Source organism: Tetrao urogallus, assembly GCF_951394365.1.
Source record: "Tetrao urogallus genome assembly, chromosome: 5".
In the NCBI taxonomy this organism is placed as follows: Eukaryota; Metazoa; Chordata; class Aves; order Galliformes; family Phasianidae; genus Tetrao; species Tetrao urogallus.
The window spans coordinates 38,564,683-38,586,317 of NC_136818.1; the positions used below are offsets into that span (position 1 = coordinate 38,564,683).

Here is a 21,635-nt window from a genome sequence, read left to right on the forward strand (position 1 = left end):
ACAGAGACTAACGCCGGCGCACCGGGTGAGCACAGCGCGTTACCGCACCGACCCCGGGGAACAGCCCGGCCCTCCACAGGGGGTTGCAGGGCAGCGGCAGGCCGAGCAGAAAGCCGTCACCGCGCCCGTCAGCGCAGCCGTCGGGTCGAGGGCGGGCCGCGCGAAACACTTCGGCGCTCAGGCTCTGCCGGCACGTCGCGCATGCGCGGTGCCGCCGGGCTCCGGCGGCGGGAGGGGAGCGGAGGGGAGCGGCGCGAGGGGCGGGGCGGGGCGGCGCGGCGCGCGGCCATTCGGGCCCGGCTCGCCGAGGGGACGTGCCGCCGCCGCGGCCGCCGCGATGGTGTCCTGGATGATCTCACGGGCCGTCGTGTGAGTGTCCCGTCCCGTCCCATTCCGGGGCTTCCCGTGGAAGGGGGCGGCTGGAGGGAGGAGGAGGACCTCATCGGCCCCGGAGCGGGCTCGGGTGGGCCGGGGGCGGCCGGGAGCCGCGCGGGGCCGCCGCGGCGCCGCCGCGTTTTCCGCCGGCTCGGAGCGGCCGCGCCTCGCCACGCCGAACCCCTCCGCCTACAGAAACGCGGAGCACCGCTTCTGTCCGCGGCCCTCGGCGGAGCGAGGCGGAGGGAGTGGCGCGCGGCTGGCAGCAGCGGCGCAGAGGGCCCCGGAGCTCCTCGCGGCGCGTGCGGGCCGCCCCTGGGGCCGGGAGCGGTCGGCCGTCACGGTGCGTGGTGAGCGCCGCTCGTAAATGGGTGCAAATGAAGCCGTGAAGGCGGGTTGGTAACTGTCGGCAGCGTGTGGCGGCTCTGTCTGTGCCGGCCCGGTATTTGCTGCGTTGCTCAAGTGGAGATTGTGCTGCGCGTGACTTCTTGCCGGACTAACGAGCTGATCCTGCGTGCAGAGCGGTCCTGAGAGTGCCTGAGCGAGTGCCAGCGGGAGTGTGTGATCTGGAGCGGGGCTGATAAACAGGATTTCCTCAGTTTGTTGGTGATAAGCAGCTCCTTGAAGCTGCCTGGTGTCATTTCAGCTCGAGACTTGATGTGCTGTCAGATGTCTTCTTGTGCGAAGTACGTTTGTTGGCTGTGGTCTCAGCAACCTACACAAGCAATAGCCCCTCATCCTTCTCCTGTCCTGCCGCCCTCCATGAGACCTGTCAGATGACTGGAATGGCTAAACAGAGCCGGGTGTCTCAGGGCTGGAAAAGAATTATGTTGGCTGTGGGAGGCATTGCTGCCTTTCTGTCAGCATGGTCTTCCCATGGGCAGTAGAGGGAAGATGCATATCCGTGTTTTCTGTAAGTCAAACTAGCTGTTGAACCAGTTTCTGCTTGGTCATATAGAAACGCCAACCAGAGAATTTTGCCTTTAACCATGTTTTAAACTGCACTGGCTGTAAAGGAAATATCAGCAGTGCTGGGCACCTCTATCTCGAATCACAAGGTTGTTGTTAAGTTGCTTGTGCTGGTTTCTCCTCCTCTTCCCTCCCCTTTGAAATTAGCTGCTAAACAGTGTGCTTGCATTTTGAGGATTAAGTCCTCTGTGGGTCTGACCAATATCACAGGCATTTAATGTGATAGCTGCTCCAGTGCACAGTTCTATTGCAATAAAGGATAGTGCATTACTCAGTTCAGTTTTCTGCCTCCTGTTGCTGACTCACTTCCGTGTGCTCATTATTTTTTGCTAAAAAGGGAGTCTTTGATACTATTTATGAATCCTCTTCACCTTCTTGTGTTCTTGTTTCCCAGCCGTGGGATTTAAACCTTGCCAGTGCTCAGATTCCTGGGTAGGAAGTTCAGTGCATCCAGAATACTTGCATAGCTTGGAAACTATTGTTTAACTTAATAAAATAAAAATCACATAGAAAGGAAAGGTGAGAGGTAGCATGGAGATAGACATGGTATGATGTAAGACGTTTTTGATCAAGTAGTCTTCAGACTGTCCTCCTTGCCCTCTTTTTCTCAGTATTCGTTATACCATCTTCCTCTTCTTGATTTATTTTGCTTCCTGATATCTTTCCAGACTATTCCAGTGGCTATTTCTCTAACTTGTGCATCATCAGTTGGTTAGAAGTATGCTACCTTTTCAATAAAGCCTGTAAGGAAGATGAAAGTACTCTTAACCAGTACATAGGTGCTAAGATCTGAGGTTTTCTCCTATTTACCATATCAGTTTTTTGTTTGATGTCTTTATTTTGTACGTGAGAGCCATACAGACTCTGTGCTGTCCATAGCAAGTCCAAAAAGCTCTGTTATCCTCTTTCAGGAAGATCTGTTTCTTCACAAGTGACTGGAAGGAACAACAGTTGGTCTAGCTGCAACACAGTCCTCCTCTTCTGACTGACCTTCTCTTTTTCAAAGTAAAAAAAAAAAAAAAAAAAAGCCAGCAAAATATGCATTTGTAGGTGTGTTGCAGTGCCCTCTGAATTTTCATGCAGAGGACTTGTCCTGACGTGCACTTCCCAAGCAAACTAACTTCTGATTCAGTCTGAGAACTTGTAATTTGGAGTTCATCAGCTAAAAATAATTTGGTTAAAGCTTGAAGGAACTAGGGAATGGAGGTAGTAGAGAATTAGAATTCTTAATTGCATGCGAATTGGCCTTTATACTCATCATCAGGGAGTGGTTATAACTCACTGCTTTGCGTTCTTTGGCAAAACTTTGCTTTAATGAATAGTTTTGCTTTCTTTTTTTCAATACCTCAGCATACAGACTTGTGAAATACATTGTACCAGTTGTGTATCTTCTTTTCTGTTGAGAAGCGGAAGATTTGAAGCACATAATTAGAATGCCTTTTCATTTTAAGGTTTATGGGGTGCTGTTTAAAGTAACTATAGGTTGTTAGTAATTCCACTCTGGCTATTGCAACAGTTTTAAGAAGGATTACTGCAACATTTTTCCTTCTTTGCACTTCCAAAAAGCCAAGAAAAAGGTTGCAGTCTCAGAAATCTTTTTAAGTACTCAGTCTCTAGTGGTGAGAATTCTTACATTTGTGTCTGGCTGTCTTGTTATCTTGTAGCCTGTATCTGACTAATCTGCTTTGGTTGCTTGTTCTTCTCATTTATGGGGTCTGAGCAATTGTGTACACATCAGTTGCTGAGACACTGTATTTAGTAGTAAACACACTGAGTACTTGTCAGTCACAGCCTGGTATGGATGAGATCAGACTATTCTCTTGTGCCAAGCAAAGATGTGCATCCTAAATAAAAAGGAGATGGCCATTTTGTTCTTGCAATCTGTTAAAGCAGACTGTCTGCTGTAATCTGTTAACTTTTCCCCCTTCCTCACGTAAAAATGGAAGCTGCCCCATCTGTGTTGCTTTGCATGCTCACTCTACCCCTGTATTTAAGCATGTTTTCCTTCCAGTAAGGTTGTTTGAAAGTCTCAGCTGTTGGAATGGTGAGCTGCAGGAGAAAGTATTTTTCTGAGGTATCTGTGGTTTTTTTGTTTTTTGTTTTTTCTGCCTGTACTGTTCCCCACTCCCATCTTAGAGCCTTGCAAAGAACAAGGATGGCATGAATAAAACTTTCAGCAAGTGTTCCATAGCTGTGGGGCTAGGCTACAGCTTTGTCCAGTGAAGCTGGACGAAGACTGTCTGGGGCACATCAGATCTGACCTGGAGATGGGGATTAGCATTAGTCTTTCATCTTTTGCTGCTTTATGCATTAGAGCTGTTTCCATTGCAGTTTCCATGTAAGCATGTACACTTTGTGAGGCTGGATTATATCTGCTTTTGAATTATAAAGGTTTTTATTAAAAGCAAGCACAAAAAAAACTTTTGTTCTTGTTTGCTGATCAAAACACTGTCAAACATGTTTCTTGAAACAGCCACTGTTTGTTAGGTAGAATTGAGTGTAACAATACTGCTGATGTGGTGTGTGGAAGTAATAGCTGTATGCAGCCTGACCTTCAAGTCAGAATGGCCCTTTGTGGGGGAGTTCCTTCAGGTCTTTGTAGCCTTCTCTTGTTGTGGTTGGATGCTTCCAGCCCAAGCCTGAAGAATGTTGAGTGCTGTCGGATCCGGAATGTGCTTCCATTGTAAAGACCCATAAATTGCAGCTGCACCTGTGGGGGAGAGGAGACGGTGTCACACTGAGTGAGATGGAGAGATGCGCTGGAATAGCTGTCTCCCCACAGAACTGAAGAGAGTCAGTCATCATGTGTCAATTATCCTTGACATTTGATGCTCTCCTTAAGCATCTAACTGGCATGTTGCTGGGAGCAGCCATCCTTTCACCCTTCCCCAATCCTCAGCTTTCCAGAGAGGCCCCAAGCTGTTCGGCCACAGCACAATTCAGGTTGTTTTGTCAGCTGAAGCGTGCTTTAGAGAGGATCATTTTGGCTTAGTTCCAGTGACGTGCACCAGCTCTTGCTTCTGTCATGTAGTTGCTATGTGCCGTGTAAATGCTATGCTAGAATTAAAAGTTGCAGGAAGAAAATGGCACTGGTTTAGGTGTCAGCATATTGCCAGGCGGGTTAAAGCATGCTCTGTGTTCACATCCTTCACTTACATGTTGCTGCTTATTGCTTCTTGTGGTGAGTCTAGTTACAGTAGTAGTGGTGCAGCTGCTCTCATTAAACAAGGCTTCCCAATTTTTAAAGGCTCTTAAGTTTTGTAATTGGAAATCTGTAACTATATATACGTCAAGGGACTAAGTATATTGTCCTGTCTATTGAAGGCTTAAAGTCATTTACATAATTGAGCAATGAAATCGTTAAAATACTTCTATCCGTGGTTCAGCTTTGCAGTTAGGTAACCCATATGTTCAGTAAAAAGCGTCTGCTGGCTAAGCTTGACTTGCAACACTTACTCTGAGCTCCTACAGTGCAGGATGACTGGATCTGACAGAGTCAGAAATGAGCGTGCCCACTGCCTGCCTGACACGCCTCTCCTTGTGTCAATGTTTGCTATGCAGTCCAGCTGCTCTTTTCTTTCCCGTGTTGATGGCATTCTGCAGATGCAGAGCATGCGTGGTCAGCACTCGTAGCCCAGGGCGGTCTGGTGAACTAAAGCTCTGAAACAGATGGAGCACAACCAGGGGCGTACTATGGAGTCTGACATTCTTGCTTAATTGTCTTGGCGTGTGCTGTGTTACAAAACGTGCTGAAATCCACATCTGTGTTCTATGTGCTGTAGATAAAGGAATACCAAGAACTGCGTGCTCTGGCACAGGAGGACACTTCTGATTAAATGAACAACGTCTACTGTCATACATTCTGCAAACCAACTTCTGCTTTGTCAGAGTGTATCTCAGCATCTCAAGATGCGCTCAGTATAGATGTGACTTTGTACTGTAACCAGTCGTTGGTTATTTTGTATGTAGAGCCATGTCCTGATAGGCACTGATGAGGACATCTCTGGGGAAAGTCCCAAATGGAATCCTGATATCTAAATAAAATAAAACCTGCTTTGGCTTAGTGCTTTTAGCCTTTGTAAGAAAATCTTAAAATTAAAACCACAGCATGCAAAAATCTCTCTTCTGGTCTTTAATGTGCAAAGCAGCTTTTCCTGGGATTATTTGTTCTGTTTTTGAAACTTCAAAACATGCATTATTGAATGGAAGTACCTTCTTTAGCCCATCTAGGTAGTTAGAGAACAAAAAGCAGAAAACCATACGATCTTTGTGTTGTGGATCTCTCACATTTTAATGGCTTGCCTGATTAGATTATAGTAATTGACTGCAGAACAAATGAGGTGAGTTATAAAAGGATGTAGGTAGGAAAGGTTGACTGCCGTGCTTCTGCTGATCAGTGTGGCTTTAAACATGGTAACCAATGTGCTAATATGCTTTAACACAACAGTTGTAACTCCCCATGGAGGCTAGCTGCATCCCAAGCCTCAGACAGTTCCTAGTGCAGTTTGTCACTGACAAAATAATGGGGTGGGACTTAGTTTCCTGTGTGCTCTATGGCACTCTGCAAACATTGATGTGGATGTAGGTTTACTTACAAGAATGTTTTTCCTGTGTTATCATCTTGAAAATATTGTTCAATGTCCCAAAGACTGCTGGAACTTGTATTTGATGCTCAAAACCAGCATGGTGCAACTTCTTTCAAAACCTTTAACTCAGTGTAAAAATGCAAGGATCTGCAAAAGCAGAACTTTTCCTGAGGTGAGAATTCTGACATAATGTTTTGCTTTCTTTTGCTAATAAAGCTGTTGAGACTTGCATTGCTGGACAGGGAACGCTGGAAAATAGTCTGTCCTTGTGTCTTCCAGCTGCAGTCTGGTTTTCTTATTTCCTCTTCCCAACTCCCTTCTCAGAACACTGATCAAAAGCACAGAAAGGAGAATAATGAAAGTGCTCTCTAGCTTAGGGAGATCTTGATTACTTTTGGTAATATCATTACCTTAAGCTCTAATTGTTTAAGAAAAACAAATTGTTACTATGCTCTTATTACTCCCCTTTATCTGCTAACTTTCCTTCCACGCTAGGGCTCTGTTTTGGAGCACATGGTTTCCCTTATGTTTAAAAGCAAGCTAAGTGCTACTCAAATTGAACATATTTACAAGTAGGTTGCTTTAGAAGCCATGGGTGGAGCTGACTTGTTCACATTTTTCAGCAGTGAAAAGCTGAAGGTTCATGTAGAATACAGTATGTCCATAGAAACACATTTTTAGTGACTGCTTTAGCTGTCACTAGCTTACTGTAGATGCAGTATAAACAGCATTGGTTTCACAATTCAACATATAGAATTATCCCTGGAAGCTGTTTCTCAATAATAATAATAATAATAGCCTTGAAGACCTGGGACTTGCCCCAGCAGCACCTCGTATTCGTATGTGTGCACGTGTGGTTGGGCAGCAGCTGCTTCACCCTCTCTGTCCTCTCCTGCTTTATTGAATGAATCTCTGAAGAATGAGGTTCAGAAAGGAGGGAAGTTGCTTCTCAGCATGGCATTTCTGAAGTTAAGTTATGAAGAGGGCTGCAGTTTATTAGAGATTCAGCATATTGTCAGTTCTTGACTTGGTGTCTAGCACTGTACTCAGAGTTTTTCTAAGCACAAGCTGTAATTGAGGAAATGTGTGTACTTTGGAATGTCAAGTCCAGATGTTATCTCAGTGGTATCTGCCAAATACAAATTTCATAGAAGAATCCTTTTCCTATGTACAATGGGGAAGTGGTTTTTTTTGGTTTTTTTTTTTTGTTTTTTTTAACACTCTATGAGGCTTTAGAAATGTTCTTTTGGGTCTTTATCATTAGCAGAGCTGTTTGGAAATCAGAAACTTTAAGGCAAAAATTCAGATGTAAATAGCTTGTGATGACCAAAAGCAAAAAATAGTCACATGAGGAAGAAACAAGGCTTTTTGTATTTCAGTAGCTGGTGTTGTGTGGCTGCAGAGGCTGCATCACCTTTCTTTGCTGAAGTCTTTTTTTTTTTATTATTATTATTATTTTTTTTTAGGGTTTTCTTTGTAGAAGCTTGGCCTTTAGGCTGTTCTGCATCAGCCTCCATAGGTTATAAGATGTACAGTGATTAAATTTGAGCTTTCTGAGCCTTTAAGTTATGAACCATGCTTTCCTATTTAAAGCCAAGCAACCAGACTCAGTATGGCTACATGCGGTCTGGTTTGTCTTTCATTTCTATGTGGCTTAGAAATAAAATGCGGTTTATCTTGAAAAAACTAGAAGGAATTCTTAGTTGGGACCTCTCCTATTGTAAATGTTAGCTTCTTATAACCGGTAATTCTGATGTTGGTCGTGCTCCAGAAATGCTGAGAGAAGACATTCTGCTGCAGCCGAAATCTGTGGCTGATGTGTAGTTCTAAACGCAGTGAGATTCTCCAAAGTTTCTAGCTGACCAACATCAGGTGAAAAGCAAAGGGTTTTTTTTTCTTGTTTGTTTGTTTTTTTTCTTTTTTTTAAACTATGTATCATCCTGTGGTATTGGAGGCATTGTGCCTAGGCTGTAGGTGATGTTGAGGCAGAGGCCAGGAGGGCAAAACTCCAGTGCGGTGGGTAGTTTCAAGCCAGTTTACAAAGCTGAAGAAAGCTCTAGGTTCCACAGATAGTAAGAATGAACATAACTTCAGGAGGACAGTGAATGTTTTTCCCCTAATATCGGCAGTAATATTGGAGGCACTATGTTGCTGGACTTCTGTAGCTGATGTTGGATGTTAAGTCATGTTTTTCCTTATGCTCCTGAGGTGATGGATAAAAGATGCTTGAACACTTTAGTACAAAGAATTTTTCCTCATCTGGTGCAGCTGAGTCTGGAACGCACGCACTATGTAATATCGCACGGGATTTCTGTGATGGCTTCCACAGCTTGATCTTGAAGATAACATAACTTGGGGTAAAGAAACCCAAGTTAAAGCTTTAAGAACAACTCCAGATGACCAAAAATGTCTTTATCCCAGCACTCAGAAAGAACTGCCACAAAGTAGTGAATGATCTTGCTTTGGATCTTAAATATGTTATAGGGTGAGGCTGCTTTAAACATTCAATAGAGTTGCTGTAAAGATAATGGGTTTTTGTGATTGCTTTGTTTTCATTCTTCCTGAGTTTTCCTGGTGTTTGTGTTTTTCACAGCATTTGCTTTTGTTTCTGTCAACTGCAGAACTTTGTTCCTTGCCTTAGCGTGGCTCTGTTCAGCTGCGATGTCTCACTGTGTCAGTTACCACTTTGTACTGGCTAGAAGAACATCTTCATTATGCAAATCTGAATGTTATCTGGTCATTATGCCAGCGTGAGGATCTTTGAGATCTCTAAGATCTGAAATTTAAGAGCATTAAATGAGTTTAAAAACTTGCAGTTGGCAGTGCTGAGGTGATAGTATTTGTTTTATTCTTCTGATACTTGCCTTGCCTCTCCAAACATCTGACTGTTTTTGCATTTTTCATTAAATTCTGTGGCATGAAACCTCTGAAAAGAAGTCGCTACTGACTTGATGTGAATTGGTTCAAGTTACTGTAATGAACAGTTTTTCAGTGTGCAAATTAAATTGAAATGGAAGGTGTTTGCAAAGTCTGCCCTCAATATAAAGGACTTAATGCTCTTACACATAAATTAAGGCCTATTTAAATTGTAGGAGCCTTGAATAATATTTTGAAGACACTGAGTAAAGCTAATATTAGCAAGAAGGTAAATGAGAGAGCCAGGTAGTTGTTCTTGATTTCAAATTACCAGAGTCAGGAAGTTAAATGTTAAAAGCATATATAATTTTAAAGTTCTTGATTAAAATTGAATGCCTCGCTCTGGAATTTGTGGTATTTGTGTTAGTTCTGTTCAACACTTCATCTGCATGAAACTAGTGATGTGTCTTAGGAGCTCATCAGAAGTATTCTAAACAGACAGGATCACATTGCTGGTGAAAACAGTATGATCCTCCAATGGTAGTAAATGTAAAGAACTGTTTCAAAAGCAAGTGAGCTCATTAGCTTGTTTCTTTGTCAACTTTGCCATGATTATATAAACTCTTTTAAAATATACTCTTGTAAATTAGATCTTACGTTGCATGTTTCTTTGTACATCTGCGTAGGCATCAGCTTTCCTTGCTGAACCTCAAAATATTTACAGTCTCAATTGTTTTCTTGTTCATCTGCTCTATGGAATAAGCTTATTGAGACATGTGCTAAACATATAAAATACTTGTTGAAAACTTGAGTGTTTGATTTTTTTTCTTTTTTTTTTCTTTTTTCTTGTATGAAGAAAATAAACAAGCAACCAAAAAAGCAACAAAATGAATCAGATCAACTGGTCTCTTCTAACTGACGTCTTCAATCCATCCATCAGTCCTTGCTGATCATGAAAAGAAAAGCATGGTTTGGTTCAAGGACATGTCTTCCTCTTTGACCAGAGGCGTGCCAGGTTCTCAAGGGCTGTATGAGAAGTAGATGTAACCATTGATAACTGTTGGTTAGTTCTTGGTGTTTGATCACATTCCTGTCTAATGCTGCAGGTGGCGATGAATACTGGACTTCCAGTGGCAAATAGTCATAGCAATGAGAGACTTCAGAGTGTATTAAGGTAGATATGAAGGAAGGTAGTTTATCTGAATTTTGAGTAAGTGTGAGCAGCCTTGGGAATTGGTACTTCTCCAGCAGGGATGAAATTCTGCTCTTGAATGAAGACTTAAGTGAAAGATTTTACAGATTACCACTTGGTGTTGAAGGCCTTTAGTGTTGGCTCTTTATCATGTGGAGATTCTAGAGATGAATCATGTGAGAATGTTAGAAGAATCTTGTTTTGGTTGCTTGGAAGCTATGAGATCACCTGCTGACTGTTGTGTATACGTGGCTGATTTTAGTATGTAAACAGGAAACAGTGCGGGGATATTCAGGACGCTTATTACAGTAGAAGTCAAGCACGTGTTACATCCACTAATAGGCATGCAGAGAATGGCTAACACTTATGTAACAATTTCTATTCCTACTGCATTTTCTGTGTGCTTTCCAATACCAGTTTGTTAGAATTTTCCATACTGCTGTCTTTTTTTTGTTTTTGTTTTTTTTGACTGTTTTGAGGAGGATTTGAGAGGTTTCTTTTCAGCGGTGATGGTATCTCCAGGCTTATACCTGTGACAAGAGGTGAGTTGCTTTATAGGGTTTACATACAGGTAATGCCCTTAGAAAAGAGAAATCCTGAGAGAGCTGTGTTAAACTTGTAGTGATGCAGCTTCTTCATGTTACAGGGTCCATGATGACCTGGTAAAAGAGTGTAGCTTTGCTTTGGGAGTTTGGTACAGTGTTCATACCTCCAAAGGGCTTTAAGAGAAGGCTGATACGATGAATATACAGCATGTTCATTGCTGAGAGTGGGACTCGGGGCACTTGCATCTTTGCTGGCTGGCTAAACAGGCCCAGTAGGCTGCAAACTGTATGTAGGCTGAGCTGGAAATTCAAAGTTGATTCATCCTGAAGGAGGTAGCTTATCTAATGTGTGTGTGGGTATGGAATTAACTGTTGATTAAGACTTCTCTGATTGTATATTGTTGTCTAGAGCTTTGTAGTAGCAAATAGAATGAGTAACAGGCAACCTAGAAGATACTGTGAGAATTTCTAGTGCTTTCAACTATGGGAATTCTTAAAAGAGTGTATTAAAATTATGTTTAATAATGGCATAGAAGGGCAAGTCTTCATTTTGGACTTGAAAAGAAATTTCCCTGCATAACGAACAGGTTAATTAAAGATAGTAGTACTTTCTTGGCATCTAAGTCTTGTTCTCTCAGAGAGAAAGCTGGCAAGCCCATGCAAATAGGCAATCGATCTTACTGGTGTATCTTGGCCGTGAGTAAGATTACAGTACAGAACATCCTTTATGGGAGATGTTTTTTTCTAATATATATTTATGCTTTGTCTTCTTTCAGATTTCTTGCAATTATTATTATACATAGGAGTATGTTTGCATGAGGACAGAGAGGTAGGGGGAGCAGGTGAAGGAACAAAAGTAGAACTCAACTTGGTGGGAAGTTCAAGAGTTTATCCTTATGCTCCCCTGTCCCATTTTTGTCTAAGCCTGTTTTTTGTAATTACTTGGATACATACTCTTTAAATGTAGATTATTATGGCTTGTGTTGCATATCTGAATGTTGACCAATAGCAAAATGCAACTAAGTTTTGTCAGGTGTTGAGAGAGAAGATCTTCGTTTAGTATAGTGCCTTTCAAAAACACTCAGGATAAAAACGTTTGGCCGAGCTTTTGTTTGTGTGAGCACAAAAAGCTACGGTAGCAGCTGGCTTAGTGTGGGACTTGGTGCCAGGCTGTAATCCTCAGCGTGGGGGGTGCCAGTGAGGTGTGACTCAAGGTCTTACTTTCCCTTCAGTTGTAGGTTTTTTTTCCCCTTTAACAGGGTTCTTACAGGCTCATTACGCTTTGTGTTGATCATGAGTATACCACACAGATGTTTAACAGGTACAACTTACTTCAGAGCTTATCTTTTATGCATTACAGCCCCCTTCCCCCACCCCGAGAAGATGAGTCCTTTTTACAGGGCAGACTTGTAAGTACATGAATAACACATAGTTTGAGCAAGTGAGTTATTGCTTTTCCAGTGTGTGCTGATCAAACCCTAGAGATATTTGTTAATGGGTATGACCGTATATTTCTTTTTAAGTCCAAAACCAGCCAGCCAAAAACTCCAGTACCATTCAGACTAAATTTCATTCTGCTGTTTAGTTTCCACTAGCAAGCTTCCCTTTCAAAAGCAATCTTGCTTAAGCTAAACTATGTAAACAAGACCCAAAACAGTAATTGTAAGTAGTGCTTACTATATACAAGTTTATGCACAGATATTGCAGTATAGTTAAGGCTTTGATAACACACACACACACACACACACACACACACACACACACACACACACACACACCTAGAAGTCATCTGTATTACCTCTAGCAGGTATTTCCATGTATTACCTGCTCTTACAAAGCTTGTGTGTGAAGGGAATGGAAGATACTCCTGTTGTAAATCACAGTGGAAGACTGCTATTGGGACGGAACCTGGATGAAGTCAGCAAAGTAAGAAAGTGTGTCAGGTATTCATATTCACTTCCATGACTTTGTGCAGACAGGGTAGATTTGTTTCTTTGTTCTACAACCTGCCAAATGCTGTCAAGTGATTGCTCAGGGTGTTGCTGCATATTAGTAATGTAAATGCACACATTAACGAATGTTTGGCTTCCTATCAGTCTATGCCAAGTCTGTCAATCTGTCAGTGGGTGGGCAAATTGCTCTCATCTGTTATCAAACTTGTTAGGGCAAGCATAGCAAATGACATTGTCCCCAGAGTGTCTTAGATTGACTGAGTGTCCTGAACAGCTTGTACTATCAGAGAATACTTGTGGCTTTTGTCTCTGCATTTCAGAGAAACAAAAGAATAAAATTCCAGACACCCTCCAGTGCTTCTGGCAATTCTTTGGCAATGCCAGTAGACTGAGGTTGTAAATATGCTGTTGGTTTAATGGCTTTGTGTTTCGGGAGTGTGGGTGCAAGCTGTACTTCTGAGAGACTTAAGAGACTTCCATAGCATTGTATAAATATGTCTAAAAATAGTTATTTGTGTTATATTCAAACCTGAAAACATGAGTTGTTGTTTACTTACCTGGCTGAATGTGTTCTGTGGCCAATATCTCATTAATTGGTCAGATGTGAGTTCTGCTGCTTCCCTTCAGAAATTACTGTTTCTAATAGTTATGTGTGGTAATGCTATTTAAAGTGTAGGACTGTTGATTATGTGATAATACATGTCATGTGTGTTTTAACAGTTATATTGATACACAATATATTGACACACAGAACAATGCATTGTTCTGGGTTTTCGAGGCTTTGCTGGTCCTTTTTGGATTGGTGGTTTTTTTCTAGTTTGTGTTTTGATTTCCATCTCGTAATATGTTTAAGAAAGATCTCTCTTGGAGTGAGCAGAATGTCCATGGAGGAGGTGGCTGTACCGAAGGAGGAGTGCTGCACTAACTGCTGAGTGCAGCTGGGAAACAGCAAGAGTTAGGTGTACGATTGGCAGAGAAATCACATTGGTAAGCAGGATTACCCCTAGATCTACTGGAGAAATAAAGCAAATGACATCACGTTCGGCTGAAATCTGTTTCCATCTGTGGAAGCTGGCTTTGTTCTTGTCTGCTACATTAGTGCAGTGTGCTAATGTATGCCATGAAGTACAAAGTAGGTTTTAAAAATAACACTCAATCTTTTATGTTTGAAAAGCTTTGGGCTAGTCACTGCAACCTTCAAATGCGTTGCATAGTTACTGTAAAAATAGCAGCGGAAGAATATGCTTTATAATGTGTGACAGTAGGTACTGCTAACAACTCTGAGGTGTTTGGGGTGTTGGTGTGAACAAGAAATGCTCTGCTGTCAGTGTAGCTTTGTCAGTAGTGTGGATTGTACCCAGCTCCCTTCTGCCGTTCTGCAGATCTCTGCCTCTGTCTTCAGCCAGCTGCAGTGAGCAGCCTTACCCTTGGCTCTGCGCTAATCTGTGATTTATAGAGTGAGGGCAAAGCTTAATTTGCTGGAATAAAGATCTGCTAGTTGGGTAAAACAAGCTGTCTTGGTCACATCTGTGTTGTGCTGGGTGCCATTCTGTTTTTCACTGGAGGTGTTCTGTAGCTGAGCTTTGTGATCTTCTTACTGCTACTTCAAGAACAGTTGTTCCCAAAGCAGTGCTCTCAAAAAGAAGTTACGTTATATCAGATGATCCAACAAACTTTTGAGGATGTTACGATTGGAAAAAGTTGCTGTTTGAATTTAAAGCTAAGCTTTTAAAATAACAGCAGTGTTAACTGACAGTAGATTAAATGGAAAACTGCAGACCAAAGGTCTATTCAGTAAAAGATGGAGTCTGTTTCTCTTTTGTATGCTTTGCAGGAAGAAACTTGCATGTACAGTCTGCAAACAGCCATACGAATAGCTTTGGACTATTTTTGACAATTGTGAGGTGCTTCAGTGACCGGTAACCACTGGCATGTAATTATGAAGCCACCTGACAGTTAGCAGTGATTATGATGTTCACAGACCTCTTTTGTGTCCTTACTGTTCGAAGAAATTTCCATGCTTATGAAGTCACAGTTACAATTATTGGATTAATGAGGCTTTCCTTTATCGGTGGTGTTCAATGGTTCTAGTCTCAGCCTTAAGGAGCAGGAAAGGTGAGCGCCATCGGAGCTGATGGGTTGCTGAATGGAGTATTCCACAGGGACAAAGAAGAGAGAAAGAGCTCTCCTCTGCAGGAGTTGATCCAAATGAAGGGTGTCAGGTCTAGTATTCCTTCTGCTTCCATATCTCGTGTTGGAGTACACCAAGGATTTTTTGAACCGATGTTGTCAGGATCTTCTCTTAGTCAGAAGGAAAAAAAAAAAACATTTAGGGTGTTTTGACCCAAAATCAAGTGCATCAAACTCCCAACCATATGCCCTGTATATTGGGAAAGCTGTGGCAGTCTTTGCTGTTAGTGTGCTGAAGAAGGTAAAGGCTTTGGGGCCTTTTCCATTTAAAAAACTAACTAACAAACAAACAATCACGAACTGCTACTTTCTGTTTTGTACTCCTAGTATTACCAGTTATTTAAAGCTACAATATTTTTAATAATTTATAATTTACATATTAATTCATATTAGTTGATTATTTAATTTGGTTGATATTGACCATTTGAATGTAAAATGTACATCACTCAGACGGGCCCTTTAAGATACTATGTGATGTGCGTCTTTCTTTGCATGGCTTTAAGAAGTTTAAGTTCTGAGCTTGCTTAGGAGCTGGCTGGGTATCCCTGGGAGGGTGAATTTCTCCCACACATAACCATCCTCAGCAATTGGCAAGCAGTGTTGCAGTGGTGTTGCAGACTTTGCTGTAGCTGCTTTAGGCAGTTGGTAGTAAGGGTGGGCAGGTGCCTGGCTTTGCACAGCATGATAAGTGGGTGAAAGAGAGTGCAGAGCTCTTTCAAGGAGAGGCAATTCCTGCTGTTCAATTTATCATGAAGAACAGTTCCTCCAGTTTGTGGGCAATATTTTTAGTAAAACCACTGTGTAATAACAAACTTCTGTTACAGCAGATCTTTTCTTCTGATCCTGCTCTCACTGTGGTTGGATAGCACCCTTTCACTCTGCTCTGCGCTCTGAGAAACTTTAGTAGAAACTGGCTGTCTAAGCAAAACTGAATTAATTCCCACTTGTCTGTATGTCCACATGCTGATTTTGAAAAGTTCTAGCAAAACAAACTCAAATAGCAGAACTCATTTTGTTACAAGTGCTTTTTTATTCTTACATATTGCAGGATTCCCTTCAAGCAAACTGTAACACCGTTTTTGGTTGGTTTTTTTTTGGGTTTTTTTTTGTTTGTTTGTTTGAAACCAGAGAATGTTAATAAGTTAGTTGGATTGCTCTGATGATGTATTGTTACTGCTTTGCTATGTATGGTACAACTAATTCTGAAAACTCTTCTTATTTTCTGATAGGCTGGTGTTCGGGATGCTGTATCCTGCATATTACTCGTACAAAGCTGTGAAGACAAAAAATGTGAAGGAATATGTAAGTCACGCTGCTTTTAATTGTTTAATTAATTACATGCCTCTGCTGAGACAAAACAGAGACATTTTCATTACGTAGTGCAATGAATTATATGGAAGTTTGGTTTGATCATATTGGCAGTAGATACAAAACCTGTGTGAATGTAGTGGCAGTGCTATGTTTTTTGTTTTGAACGATAAAGCTTAGATTCTGAAACTTTTCACATTGGAATGTATCCAACATACTGTGCTGCCTAAAGAACAGGAGGATTTTAAAATATAAGATTTATGTTAGCTGTATTTCAGTTAAGTACCTGAAATAATGCAATTCTGGACAGAGAGGAGGGAAGGAAGTTTCTGAATTCTGCCAACACCTGTGGGTAAGCTGTGACAGATTTACTTCTTGGTGACCATGTCAGTAGTAGTAGTAGTGGTTTAACTGTTGCATGGAGATCAAGAGGATATTCAACCCGAGAAAAGGGATAGCTCTTCAAAGATGAGGACAAATGTAACCAGGGAGGGAGAAGATCTGATTAAGATGGTGAAGAAGAGCAAAGCAAGCCAACATAACCCAAACTATGATTCTATGGGGAAAGACATTTATGCGGTTCAGAATCCATCTGTTTATGTTTCAAAGTGAACAGTGATAATTATTGTAAAAATGACACGCAGTTGTGAGAAGCTTTGGTCTCTGAATTACTTGCCTATTTTAAGATACAGCCAAACTTGATTTTAGCAACTCATTTATTGCACTTCAACTTGGCTCCTTGACTTAGGATAGTCAGTGCTGTTGGCATTTTAATTTGGCAGTTGTAGCTGTGACTTAATGCTGCTGTCTGGGTGTTTAATGGTGCTGCTCTGTACTTGCTGCAGATCAGAATGTAGTAGCTGTTGTTCCTCCTCTTGTATGTCTTGCATTTAGCTTGGTTGCATCATCAAGGCTTCAAAGTGGACCTTGTGTTCATATTTCTAATCAGCTTATACACAGAAACCACACCTTATTTTTGCATATAGAGCTAATGCCTGCCACAGGTGAGCTTCTAGGAGGAAAAACTGTCAAAAGTAAGGGAACTTCCTCTGTACTGTTCTTTCTTTACCTGTCAGGAAGTACATAATGTAAAGAACATAAATCCAGTTTTTCTCCTTGCTCTCTCAAAAGGCATCTATAGTGTTAACAGAGGATGGCAGTTGCCAATTCTAATGCAAGAAATAATCTTAAGAAGTGATTAAGTGTATGTTTTCTAAAAAAAAAAAATAAAAATAAAAATAAAGAAATACTATGACACTAAGATTCTCACTCAATTGTCCAAGTAGCAGAGACTTTTCTTTTTTGAGATGCCTGTCACACTAGACCTTTAGTAGAGCCTTGAATTGTAATGTTTCCAATTGTTTCAAATTTTATTCAATTTGGTTTTTCAATCAGCTGTGGTCTTTGACCAGTCTCTGCATCTGCAGGTGCATCCACAATGTTCCCCACACTGAGATGAATAAGTAACATCACATTGTTTCTAAGCCTTCTTTAATTTTTCAGTGCAGCTCTAAGACTTTTTCACAGCTAGGGAATGACAGTGATTCCTCAGTGAGTTACCACAGCATTGCAAGTTGGGATAAATGTCCAGATAGATCTTGGGAATGATCCATGTTTCATCTTCCCATCTGGGTCATTTTCTTCAGAGAGAGTGTAGGTTATCGCAGCGTTCCACATGGCCAGCTCTGCTGCCAGTCATGTTATGGCCCAGGCCCAGCTTCCTTACCAGGGCTATGTGTGGCTCAGGACCATCTGTTTCTGTTTACAGGATTTCAGGAGCTTCATACCAGTGACATTTTGGACATAGCCACTGCTTCTGCCAGGTTTTCGGTTTTGTTTTGTTGTTTTCTTTAATGGTATCTTGACATACTGCGTAGGCCAGGATGCTGCAAAATGTGCACAGATAATTTCTGAAGAAGTGACGGGTTATTGCTTCTGTTTTTGATAATGTAAGGCATGCGTGGACTTTAGGTTCTAGAAATTAAGATCTTTTCCTTTGAGGAGAATTATTTGTTCTTTTAATTACCCTGGTTTAATGGAATGATTGAAGATCTTTAAGGAGTTTTTTCAGTGTATTGCACCAAAGTGCCTGTAATAATCATCTGAAATATAGTTTAGAAGTCTGAACAACCAGACTTCTCAACTTGGCTTCAAAATTCTGACTTGAAAGGCTGTGTGTGCTTCAGCTGAAGCCAACAAAAATGAGCTTAACACTCAGTAGAAATAAAAGCCTGACAAAATAAATCTGCAGTTGCCCTTTTAACATAAAAAGCAAAACCCAATCAAAGCTTCTGAAGCTTTTATCTTGAAAAGTTGAGTTGGTAATAGTCTGTAGGGCAGCATCAAAATACTGAATATCACCTTTTGTTTTTCCTTATGTTTCTGGTATGGAAGCCATTGAATTGCATGGGTTCACTCATCAGGGATATTTTTCGTACCCAGTGCATTAGTTCAGTTGAGATATAATTTGACCTCCTTGAGAATCTTTGCCCTAGCAGCAGCAGGACTCCTGGCAGATGTCATGTGCCCTTCTGCAGAGCGCTCGCTTCTCTTCACAGCATCTGGAGAGAAACTCACCTCCTAATGTTCCTAATTGGATAAATAGATGTTGATTAAATAATGAATAGCCTGGGAAAAATATGTGGGAAAAAGTCAGTACTGAGTGGCATTTTAAATATGCAAAATTGGAGCAAGGATAGATGTTAACTTTATTTTTATTCAGGTGTTGACTCTGGTTCATGGAAGGGTCACCAGTCTAAATGTCACATGGCCTGTCAGAGATGACTTCAGCTGTTGTGTACGTTTGTCTTAGCTTAGTCAAGCCTGAAATATTTAAATCCTCTGAGAGACTGAAGTGTCATCACATGACTGAGTTTCTTTTCAAACTGAAACACAGAAAAGTATTTAAGATAAATAGGTCTCATGACAAAGGAAGACGTTTCAAAGCTTAATGCACAGTTATGGAAAAGGCAGCAGCATAGCGTGAGATTTTAAGACTTACTGAAGTCCACTTCAAAAAAAAAAGTATAGATCAAATCTGAGCCACATGCTCTGTGGGAAACTATGTATACTGCTGCTTTTGAAAGAGACTTAACATGAATTTAAGACCTGAAATGAATTTACTGCATCTGGTAGCAGCAGTTGCTAATTATTTTTTTTTTTAAAGCATAGATGGCACTAGAATGTAAAGAACGTGGGTGTTCAGTTAAGCACTGCTTGTTCAGTTGTTTCTGATTAGCACTGACCTATTTTGGAAATATGTTATGCTTGGCCACTGATGATTTAGAGAAGACATGCATGGAACTACTTCTGTAGTATTTTTTCTGAGAGACATAATCTGTCTAGAAAAAAAAGCCTGAACAGATGTTCAAGGAAATTAGAGATGTAATTAACTACTAAAATACAGGTTTGAGGTTGTTTTTTTTTTTTTTTTTAAGAGCATTGTCTGATTCCAGAAGAGTGATGTATAGTGTAAATCTTAAAGCAACAACAAAAAAACAAAACCCGAAACAATCCCACCCCCCCCTCCAAGCCAAACCAACAAAACCTCCACCTCACAAATACGAATAAACTCTGAAGCATTGAGGTGCATAGATGTCGGCTCTTTTGTTAGCACAGATTTTGTGGTTCTTGGCATGTGAATAGCATCCAAGTTGCATGAAAATGCTTTTGTTCTGCCTTGCTCCAGTGTCAGTACCATAATGTCAAGTACATATGGAGAACCTAAATGCAAAGTATAGCTGAATAAAATATGTTGTGAAGTGAAAGTAAGGGCTACTGACTTACTAACGCTGAAAATTTTGACTGTGCTGGAAACATACAGATGAGTGAAATACTCCTTAGTGCTATACTGGGAGTTGCGCTTCATGCTTACGATAATCTACTGACTCCTTACAGTGTTGTTTTTTCTTTTTCCTCATCATTACAGCTTATTAGACTGGCTTCATGGACTTGATTCTGCCTCTTAGTGAGGTGGTGACCCTGGTGACACAGGTATTTCATCTAGCTCATAGCTGCCGCCATCAGTTTTTACAAACAAAACCTTCAGGGCCTTTCTATAATTTCAACTGAAGCCAGAAGGAGATGCTGTTGAAATTCTTGCTTTGACAGATTTGAACTGATGGACTGTTAAATGTATCGTGTATTCTATGTAAAGGAAAGAAAAATGAAATAAATTCTTACTGATGGTGGTGTTTTAATTTTCAGGTTCGCTGGATGATGTATTGGATTGTATTTGCTCTTTATACAGTTACTGAAACAATAACTGATCTAACAATCTCTTGGTAAGAGCATGCTTTCTACAAACAGTGGATGCAATGATATTTGATTCTCACATGCTTTGATTTGTAGTGATGTACCTCTATAAAAGAGGCTGTGCTTGTAGAGAGTATAATTCTCTTTACCCTGCTAGAAGATATCTGTGTGTGTGAGGGATTATGTTTCCAAGCTTGTACAGTGCTGCTCAAGGTGGACACTACAAAGCATCTACCTTTGCTGTAGAAGCTGAATAGCAGAATGAAATGCTTGGAAGCGTAGGTTGACTTTTTTGTTTAGGATTTTGAAACGCAAAGCAACTGTGTTACTTGTTTCTGTTTTTTGCATATGATGATGTGTTAATTTCAGAAAATAAATCAATACATCTATAAATTAATTTCTGACTTATTGCATGTGTAGAACATTAAATGCTAACATACAGTTGTTGTTTGGAGATACCTTCTTGATTTAATTAATGCTCTTGTCTTTATTCCTGTTGTTAATTTCATGCGACTTTCAACTTGTCTTTAGGTTTCCACTGTATTATGAGCTGAAAATTGCTTTTGTTATTTGGCTCCTTTCTCCATATACTAGAGGGGCAAGTTTAATGTACAGGAAATTTCTCCACCCTCTTCTTTCTTCTAAAGAAAGGGTAAGGAATAACTTCTCATTTTTAATGCCTAATATGGAAATACTATATGCTGAAATACTAACCATTGCTAAACAAGTCATAAAAGCAGATCAGTGCATTACTGGCTCATCAAGCAGCATGAACTTGGACTAGGAAAGTGTACATGACTGTCTATATGCTTGTTTCCATTTAATTTACAGTCTGAGACTTTGTACTGACATGAGTTAGCATAGTGTTTTCTGGTCTACCTAGCATACCTTTGGTAGTCCAGCTGAGCGGAAGTGATGCAGTCAATTATTCTGCTGGAAGAGTACGTATAGAAGCAAAAGTACAGTTTTAGCAACAGCTCTTCATGTCATCATTTTTTCTAGCATATCCTACAAATAGGACTTCTCAGAATGAATTATGTAGGTGACTTTTCTGGTTCGCAAAGTGAAAAGAATACGAAAATAGACTTTCTACTGAATTCTAAGGGACCAGTCTGAGGAAAAAAAAAAAAAAAAAAAAAAAAAAGTATGCAAACAGAACATAGCTGAAAGAATATTTAGCTTTATCCAAAGTATAAAGACCCCAGATCCGCTTAATTCTTTTTTAGTATTGTATTTGGATGTGCAGAAAGAGTAATTTGTGAAGACTACTGCTGCTAAACCTTGCCATGTGGAGCATAAGCAGTCAGTGCAATAGGTCAGGACAGGTTTGGCCTTTACTAGGCGAAACAGACAGTTGACATGATTTGAATGATGTCATTTTGGCCTTAGGAAGGTTGGACTGCAGATC

General features: G+C 40.8%; 1 protein-coding gene across 1 annotated transcript in view; it reads left to right on the forward strand.

The window, feature by feature from the left end:
* Positions 1–331: 331 nt before the first annotated feature.
* The window catches only part of REEP3 (receptor accessory protein 3), a gene marked incomplete at its 3' end in the record, with an annotated part of 33,699 nt that continues 12,395 nt past the window's right edge, over positions 332–21,635 (forward strand). Inside the window, exons 1-4 of the mRNA XM_079535814.1 lie at positions 332–369; positions 15,895–15,967; positions 20,180–20,256; positions 20,759–20,879. Of these exons, the coding sequence (XP_079391940.1) occupies positions 338–369; positions 15,895–15,967; positions 20,180–20,256; positions 20,759–20,879 (303 nt within the window). The 5' untranslated portion in view covers positions 332–337. The remainder of the gene's footprint in view (positions 370–15,894; positions 15,968–20,179; positions 20,257–20,758; positions 20,880–21,635) is intronic.